The following is a 10,134-nucleotide window of genomic DNA, read 5'->3' as shown; positions in this document are numbered from 1 at the left end:
CAACTTGTTGACAGTGCGCAAAGTCACAGTGTTCAATACGAGACTGTTATTGAGAAACTGACGAGTTAAAGCTAGGTATCTGCTGCATGGCGATTCCAGATTTCCAGGAAAACATCGATCGATTTGATATTCGTGTTTTGACAATATGTTAATGTACTTTAACGGCAGGCGTCGGTTTTTAGGTGTGATGACGAGACAGTGTGACGTCATATTTATCCGACTCTCTCCTTCCTGTAGAACGTACCCCGTACAGTCCGTCGGTTGGAATTTTAGATTGTCATGGAAGCTATTTTCCGTCAACCGTCCGTCCCAGTTATAAGCGAACGCTACTATAGTAACCGCGCCACCTGATGTAATCAGACTGACGACGTTACGGTCGTATCTATTTGAACTAGGACAATACGGTCCGTAGCGTCTAGCCGTCAAATTACCTCCGTCGTATATGTAAAATCCGGCTCGTTCGCAATTCTCAGATAAAACCAACATGCGAAAATCGTAGTCAGAAATATCGACTTTCGATGTGAACTCTATTCTAACCACTCGATACGTCATCGTCGGTTTGTTTTTCGTCGGAAACATTCGAAAAGGTGGAAAAAGATCCACAGGCTGCAGAAAAAGATAACAAAAGTCGTTAGAAATTATGATTTTTTCGTTTGAAGCGTTTAATCGGCGGTACATATTTATATCACAGTTTGTTTATTTGTGTACTTACTCGCCACGTTAAAAACTTGATATCCGCAGCTGAAAGCGATTCCATTCCATAGAATATTTCAATTTCAGACCTCGTAAGTTGATCCGATAGTAATATGCACAGTACGACGAGAAAGCCGTCAGATTTGACACTTAGCGATTCGAGGTAGTTATAACCGAGTAGTATATCAGTTCCTACAACGCGTAACCCTTCTAGTTTATAGACACCGATGACGCCACCGGAAGTAACGAGATCACGTGTCCAGTTGAAGACGACGTACTGCAACATCTGCACTGTGATAGACCAGCAGTGTAAGTGTTTTGATCGAGTTATTACGTGTAAACTGTTGTCATCGGAAATGAGCACTCCCGATTCGTTATTAGAAATCTGAATCAACGGATTAGTGACGTTCCAATCGGATATTTTGTAAATTTGAACTAGCAATCGCACATGAAAATGGAAATGATACGGAAAACCTGTGATTGTGGCCTTGTTGCTTTTTGTATAAATAGTTACCGGAGGTAGTCCAGTTTGTTCATGTATATTGCCGATAGGTTCACTACTCGTGTTCCAGCCGTCATGAATTTTAACTGAAGCTATTTCAGGAGCACGTAATAACTTAAAGCTAACAGCTATGAATGTCAGATTCAGAGCAGAATTATCCGTAAGACCGATCCATTCTAAAAAGAGCTGGCATTGAAGTTGCGTTATATCAAATTTGTACCCTTTCGATGCTTGTAACTTTTTGATTTTAAACTGATATATTTTTTTACAGTTGTGACTTAAATTCAAACGGCTTCGTTCGTAACGATAAACGATATAAACCCGACTACCTCGCGCACCATTGACGTTACTACTGAACATTAACGAGATCGAATCGTTACGACGGATTTCATGATCTCCTTCACCGCAGAATATGTGATCAGATTCACCGACGAGAAGGTAGTTATCACTGCAGAATATTGACGGCTCGATGTCGTGGTAAACTCTGATGTGAAAGGTCCCCGGTAAAGAGCTATTGACGAACCAACGACATTCAACACCGCGCACTAACGAAGGATATTTCGGTGAAGCGATGTAACCGGACGTAGAATCGACGGGGTACCAAGTGTTGTTACAAGACGAACGGACCATCACGGACGATTCCTCATCGGTAGAGCCTGCGCGATCAGCGCGTGCGATGCGAACGTGGCTTACAGCAACCACGAAAACGAAGAGATCCTCAAGGCGTGTCATGTCGAACAACTCGCATCAAACAACAAACGTCAACTGCGACTATTCTATAGAAATACGTGTTTCCTTCCTATTTGTCTTTTAGCCTGATCCTAGTCGCGACTTGCTAATTTAATTTATCGTTATTCTGTAGCTGCATAGAATGTCTTTTGTCGAAAAAGCTTTTATTGTTACTCGTAATTGCCGAGCATTGTCATCCGCACGGAAATAGCAGCGACGTATCGAAGTTTCTAAACTTGCCGTGAACTTTTCTTCAAACGACTTTGCCCGTGATACCGGAGGCATTCGTGAACGTCGCAAACGCGCTTTGCTCGCTAAGTTAATTTAGTTTTATTCACCCAAACGCAAATTGGCTTTTTGTGATGCGGGATGTTATAGACATCACTATAGAAACTTTAGCTTTGAAATATATTCATATATATTTAATATATTTTAGTGCGTAAAATGTGTATTGAATTTTTCTTCCTGAGCATTGTTATATATGACTCGTTGTTGCTAGTTTTAAGTTTTAGTCTAGAATTTTTGTCTCGATGCATTCGAAGGATTTGTGAAATAGGATTGTAGACTACAGTTAATGCTCAACTAAGACATTTCGAATTGAAAAAGAACTTAGAAAGACCAGGCATTAGAAATTTTATCAGCACATTTTCAAAAACTTGATCTTCCACACCTCAGTTGTTAAGGACTTCATCTGTGACATTGTTCATCCAAGAATTAAACCACAAACACCATACATAAGACATTGTATCGGCAACTTTCAGAAAAATGATCATCCACACTTCATATGTGTTCAGTACTTCACCTGAGACATTTTCAATTGCAAATGTACTTCAAACGCCAGACATTAGACATTTTATCGGCAGATTTTAATCACTGATCGTCCAAACTTCATATGTGTTCAGTGCTTCACCTGAGACATTTCTAATTGAAAATGAACTACAAACACCAGATATTAGACATTTATTCAGTACACTTTCAAAAACTGATCATCCACACTTCACATGTGTTCAGTGCTTCACCTGAGACATATTCAATTGCAAATATACTTCCAACACCAGACATTTCATCGGCAGATTTTCATCACTGATCGTCCACACTTCACACGATTTCAGTACTTCACCTGAGACATTTCTAATTGAAAATGAACTTGAAAAACCAGGCAGTAAACATTGAACGAGAACATTTTCAAAAACTGACCTTTCACACCACAGATATGTTCAGTACGTCAGCGGAGACCTTTTTATTTGAAAATGAACTACAAACACCAGACATTGGACATTTCATCGGCACTCTTAAAAAACCGATCATCCACACTTCACATGCGTTCAGAACTTCACCTGAGACATTTTTAATTGAAAATGAACTACAAACACCAGATATTAGACATTTTATCAGCAGGCTTTCAAAAACTGATCGTCCACACTTCACATGTGTTCAGTGCTTCACCTGAGACATTTGTATTTGAAAATGAACTTGAAACACCAGTTATTAGACACTTATTCAGCACACTTTCAAAAAGTTTCACGAAATTCACTAGATTGATCAACGCCTGAAGGGGTGGCTCAAGACCGCAGATTGAAACCTGCGTTATCTCTACGTCGAAAAAAAAAATTAAAACTCGATGTGAAACTTGAGGTAAATAAATCTTTGTTTATTCAGCATCGAATTTGACCCATTTCTTTCTTTGGTATAAGAGTGACTTCATCTATAGCCATGTCGCCTAAACCGATCATAGAGTAGTTCGGGTCGTGCATTTTACCTTCGAAAATCAACTGGAATACACAATACACAAACCATTAAAATAAATGCAGGTTATTGTATATCGAGTTTGTATAAAGAGTAATGGGGGGGGGGGGGGGCTAATGAACGAAAACAAAAATACTAGCTGGTGTAACTAAAAATCAGCTTTGAATTCAATCCAATTTACGTTAACCAAAGTCAGTTAGTTATTGAACAAAGTATGGGGGTGTCCTGGGGACATCGCTTTAGAAATTTGAAAAAAAAATTCAATTCATGTCATGTTATATCATAACTCATCTACGATTTTGATTTTCGTAAATGAGTTGCCCAGGATGGCGGTGGATCGAATTTTGAATTAAACAGGAAAATATCCGATTTTGATGTCCCGGAGACCCCTCGCTTGCTGCAGTAACGGTATCGCGCTACTTCATCGAAACCTACCTCGAATGGTTCATCGGTGTAAACCATCTCGTTGAATTTAACCCACTTATTTCCCTGTTCGCCAGTTTTAACCATGATATCCTTAGCGGAGCCGTCGCGCTGTTTTATGTAAACTCTCAACGTGCCGATGTCTCTGCCGAACATGTGGTAATAAAACCGTACGCAGGCGCCCTCTGGTGCCGACTGGAACATGGGTGACACCAGTTTAGCCACGTCACCATCTTTTCGCAGAGTCGCTTCCGTGTACATGTACCCACCTGTTGTTTTAATGTATACATAAAGCCTTTTTGATAGTTTGGTTTACGGGGTAGAGACCTATTAAAATATCACTTCGGTGGAGGAAATGAAAAAAAAAGAAATTCCCTCAGCAAGATAAAATCGCTTTTTGAAGGAAGAGGGAACAGTCGATAGGGCAATATGTCTAAACAAATGATTCTTGGAAAGTTGGAATTCTGCATACTGTGATAAAAAAAGAACCTTGCGTTTTTCAATTTTTTTCATCATTCAGGCAGGATTCTCATACGGCGTAGGTGAAAACTATTTTTTTGTTCGTTTTTCCACATACGGGAATGAAAATTTAAAAACATTTTTTTAATTGACTTTTTTTCAAATTTCGGGAGGCGGGTTCCCATAAATCAAGCTATTAAAATGGCCTAATTTTAAATTTCAATTTTCCATATTCTAGTGTCTAGGTTGTGACTAAGACAGTTGACCCTGAGTGATAATTAGTCCATTCTCAATGAGTTAACTCGGCGTAAAGTTTTAACGCCGCAACGTGGTCCAGGAGGTCACGTACGTACCGTATCCTTTGACGTCATCGGTAGGTCCGGTGTTGTTGGTGAGGGTATTTTTGGTTGTCAATTTCCAGTCGAAATTCGACCGCAAATCGTCCCTGAAACCGCAGGCGTATCCCAAATCGAACGAGCAGTAAAACAAACCGTCTTCGACTACGCGTTCAGTAGCATCGACTGGAAAAAATATAATCTACATGCAGATAACTATATACGTTGGTTTGAGGTTTTTTGGAGAATACATCACGGTTATTGGGGGGGGGGGTTTCTGATGTTGATGTGACGATTCTCTGGTCCCAGATAACCGTGGGTAGGTTTTTAGCATAGGTTTTAAAGCGAATGTTTAAAAGGAGGCATGAGATTTAGTAAAAGAAAATCATAGCAAATCGAAATTAAAGCATCAGCCATATTGCTACCATTTGGAAGATGTCTGCCCGCAACTTAGTGAACTTCGCCATTGGCGGTTTGGAGGTTCCCCCTCTGTTAAGACATTCATGAACTAGATTAGTATTTTCTTACTACTATTGTTAATATGTTACTTTGATATGTTTTGAAATTCTAAAAATTGAACGCGGAAGACCCAGTATCTGTAAGGGACACATAAGGGCGGATCCTTGCATGCCATAAGTGGAACCCTCGATTGCCAGAGTATAACGTCCGAGATTCCCCATTTCCGTAAAGCTCTAGCAATTCTCATAACCATAATTACATGACCATAAATTCTCATCATCACCGACTTACTTGATTTTTCTGGTTCGGATGGCGCCGGGGTCGTGAAATACGTATTCGGAAGTTCATCTGGAAAGAGAAAAACAGAACAATATCGAAATAAAGGTCAAGATGCGCCTCGATGGAGGGTTTGTTTCATCGGCCCGAGATCGGTGCAAGCACTGGCAAGTGAGGGGATTCTGACCTAGTTTTCGAGGCCAGGATAGAAACCTGGAGACGGATTAGGGTTTTCGTAGTTTGTCGACTATTTGCGAACTACGTAAGCGAAACCGAATGACGCCAGTTAGTCCAAACTATAGAAATGAACATTTTCAATGTAGTTCTGAGTTAATTCCAAGATGGCCGACACTTGTGAAGTCGACTCACCGCGTAAACCGCAGTTTTCCCCGGTAAACGAGGATTGTTCATTTACCTTGTTTGTCAGCACACTGGTAAAGTTTGTTGATCTTGTATATGTCCACCGGGGACAGGGCGACTCGCTGACCGATTTCGACCCCCGGAACTTTCGGGATCAGAGTTTCCAGGCCGTTATCCGCCGGAAACGACACCCGAGGATAGTGCATTATGGAGCCGTAGTCGTAGGGGGCGTTCAAATCGGTCCTAGAACGATCGGCAGTATACAATCTGAAGTTGCCCATTTTCCCTGTAAAATGCAAGAAAATAGTATTTTTCACAAGTTAGTTTTCTCAAAAATAAATGTAGAAGGAATTGAAGTGTGAGAGACCGGATGACTGCTAGCGACACCTAGTTGACACTCACACTTCATTGCAGCACAATACTGATAGTACATAATAGTAATGGTATTATCATTTTTTATTTCTTATATACCACGCTGCGTATACATTTCATCGCGGTTTAAAAATCTATAGGGGTATGAGATTTAAAGATCATTAAAAATTGATAAGATATTGCCTAAAGAGTTTTTAACTCAGTTTTAAAAAGATCATTAAAATTGATTAAGATATTGCCTAAAGAGTTTTAAACTCAGTTTTAAAAAAAGATCATTAAAATTGATTAAGATATCGCCTAAAGAGTTTTAAACTCAGTTTTAAAAAGATCATTAAAATTGATTAAGATATCGCCTAAAGAGTTTTTAACTCGGTTTTAAAAAGATCATTAAAATTGATTAAGATATCGCCTAAAGAGTTTTTAACTCAGTTTTAAAAAGATCATTAAAATTGATTAAGATATCGCCTAAAGAGTTTTTAACTCAGTTTTAAAGCTGAGGTTGCTGAAGCAAAGGAACAGCGACCATAGAATTAGGTGTTAAATTATAACGATGATTATATTTTCATTAGAGTCTTAAAAAGATATATCTCAAAACCCATTTGTTGATCATAAAAGCTCGGTAAAGATTTTTATTTAAATTGTTTTACTTTCATTTCATATGGATTTTGGGCTGAATTAAGCAATTATCATTATGATCATTGCCAATATACACTTTTTCTGTCCTCAGTTTTTGCATTGATAATTTGTATGAAGTGAAACGTTGTCGATTCGACTTCAAATGTAGAAGAAGAATTGAAATCGAAGCGGGCAAAACCGAGGAACTACGAGCGACACCTGGTGGATTCTAACTAGCCACATCAGCCCTACTAGAAACAAACCCGAGATTACAAAAATATGTCTCGTGTATAAAAAGTGAACTCAAAACACTCTTTATTGCGCAAATTCCAGCTGAACATCGAAAACTCTCCCAAAGGCCGCCTACCTTGAGCGATATTTTCTTCTTTGATGTTAATATACTGATCTCGGTCCCATCTCATCTGTTCGTGGTAGAATCCCAGTGCGTGCATTAATTCGTGCATAATCTTACCGACCACGTAGCACCCGGTACCCAGTATGACGCTTTGGCCGCGGTATCGCCTGTGACTAACGGACCGCGTCATACCGACCGCCGACGAGCATCTGAAATATTAACATCCGGGCATAGTCGAAACCTTGAACGAAGAATTTTCGCTCGAGGAAAAATTTCTGGACTCGGTGCCCGACTTTCTATCATGATATAGAAGACTATCTATTTTAAACATGTCTTGTGAATTTTGACCATCGAATCGGCGCACCCCTGGAAACTATCGAAGTAAAATCCACTATCACGAAGAAATATCAATAGAATGCCTATGGATACGTAACAACCCAATAATGAGTCATTTTCAAAACAGTTTTTGAAAATGGCTCACAGAATTGAGTCTAAACGTCACTACTCTCTTAGTTTTTGAAAATGTCTCATAGAATTGAGTCTAAACGTCGCTACTCTCTTAGTTTTGAAAATGGCTCACAGAATTGAGTCTAAACGCACTCTCTCAGTTTTGAAGATGGCTCATAGAATTCAGTCTAACCGTCCTACTCTCTTAGTTTTTGGCTTTTGGTAATATGGCTTTCTTCTTTTAGGGGTCATTCATTTATAACATACGCATTAGGGGAGGGTAGGGGTCATTGAATTGCGTACCGTAATGCTTAATGTATACGAAAAAATAGCCCGATTTTGCGTACAGAGGGGAGGGGGGGTTGAAAAATTCAAATCTTATGCGTACGAAATAATGAATGATCCCTTATTGAATCATTGATAGATTCTTACCCTCGGCCCAATTTGAAATTGATGTACGACGCCTCGTCGGTTCTGGGTACGAATCGTATGCACGTGTGTTTGTGGAAATTGTCGAAAGCGGTCGTTATATTCGCCATACGGTCTTCAGCTGTTTCGATATATATTCACAGTTTAGTATCATAGAAATAACACCGAGCCAAGTTTCACAGTCGCAACTGAAATCGAACTAATATCGGCCCTTAATCCGCATTGCTATTTAGTCGTTAGGTTGGCTATAGAACTAAGCTAGTCTTAGTACCTGGTCTGAACATAAGCCACGACCGCGAAACTGCTCGCCTGACACGACGACACAATGTCTGGGCGAGAATAAATCTGGAGGCATTTGTAAGATCCAATATGATCGTTGTTGTAATACTGAATTCTGTTTCTGGTCTATCTTGTCTATCGCTACGTTTTGGGTACCACCTAAATTCCTAACAGTGGAGCTGGTTCAAGTTTCTGGTCACTTACGGAAAATACTATTGGCGCTGAAGGTATACGGAACGATCCCGTTTGGCCACAGAGCCCCTTTCATATTGATCGCGCTCCTAAACTGAAAATAGCGAAAATAAGAAAAAAGTTAACCTGAAAATAGATACCTTCCTGTTATATTTTTCTATTTTAGAAAATGGCCCAGTTAAGATGACTGAGTAAAACAAAATACTGAATTTCTACTCCGGAAATTGATATATCCTTGAAATATGGATAGAACAGTTTTTCATTTTCATTCCGACAATCAATACGAACAAGAAAAAAGAATGAAACGAAATGTTTCTCTGATTATGGGTATGGATATTCTACCCGAAATGTCAGAATAACAGATTCTCGATATTGTCGGAAAAATCGAAGCCACGGTGGCACTGTAGGGTGCACTGTGACGTCGTGTACATAACGTCTAATACGTTTCGTTGTCAAAATTGATTTCATTACGTTGAATCGTTCAAAAAAACAAAATTCTGAAATACAGCGATGATGAAATCTCTCATTGTTTTATTTCGTAGTTACCCCATCGTCTGGGTCGGATTCTAGTATCATATCACCCTCGATCCCGCCGCCCATCTGTTCGGGATCCGATCCATCATCGTCGGTACCTAAAATTGAGCGTTGTTAATTCTCAGATGCAAAAATTAGATATAGCCTATTGCTGTTCGACTTATGCATCAAAATCACCTATCGCAAGTTGTTATTACAGTTTTGATTGAAAATGGAAAAGCTAACATGGCGACGACTTACATTGAGTTGAACGGCACAAAGGAACGCCCTTGAATAGAAATGAAAAAGAAGATGGATAAATCAATTGCAGATCACGATATCCGTGATGAAACGATACGAGTAAAATCCCACAATAAATGAATTAAATGATAGAATGTTTATTTAAAACATATGAGAAATATTTCGGGTGGTTACTACCACCCTTCTTCAGTCTAAAAAAAATGAAAAAATGAAAAAAAGAAGATAGATAGAATACTTGATAATCTATTTGACCGATGTAGCAAAAAATATTTTACCTTCAAACTTCAACTTAGAAAAACCCCGCAGAGAGACACTGGCGAGGCCATGAATGCCACGAATGGGAGTTAAAACAAATTTCATTAAGATATTCGTACCTGCGATAGAAGAATAAACGAAGTGAAAATGACAAAGGCGGCTTCAGTCGTTGTTGATATTTTTTCGGCCATCTTGTAAGTGAGCAGGGCTGGCTAGACAGTCCGGCGTGGCGTGTGGGTCATAACATCAATGCCTGATCATGCCGAACTAACAATAATGGGATACGCTTATCTTATCGATGTTTATCTCCGTTCGATAGGCTGGTTACATTAACTTGAATCAATTTACCAGTAATTGACCACGCTGTCGCTGAAAGCCCACCGCCCGCGCGAAGTGTAGAAAAAAAAACGATGCAGCCCCCAGCGGGAAAAGAT

At 39.4% G+C, this 10,134-nt stretch overlaps 1 protein-coding gene across 1 annotated transcript; it reads right to left on the bottom strand.

Annotated features, from left to right (window-relative positions):
• Positions 1–4,237: 4,237 nt before the first annotated feature.
• On the bottom strand, positions 4,238–9,891 carry LOC141912218 (hatching enzyme 1.2-like; the record flags this gene model as incomplete). The annotated part of the gene is made up of 10 exons (XM_074803437.1): positions 9,820–9,891; positions 9,446–9,473; positions 9,218–9,303; positions 8,684–8,765; positions 8,204–8,321; positions 7,337–7,533; positions 6,038–6,268; positions 5,638–5,694; positions 4,906–5,073; positions 4,238–4,362 (listed from the first exon to the last, which is right to left on the bottom strand). Coding segments are annotated over exons 1-10 (1,164 nt in total), but the record flags the coding sequence as incomplete, so codon positions are not given.
• Positions 9,892–10,134: the final 243 nt, after the last annotated feature.

This window comes from Tubulanus polymorphus, chromosome 10, assembly GCF_964204645.1.
Source record: "Tubulanus polymorphus chromosome 10, tnTubPoly1.2, whole genome shotgun sequence".
Lineage (NCBI taxonomy): Eukaryota > Metazoa > Nemertea > Palaeonemertea > Tubulaniformes > Tubulanidae > Tubulanus > Tubulanus polymorphus.
Note: the sequence above shows the minus strand (reverse complement) of the source record. Positions and strands in the feature narration are given on the sequence as shown.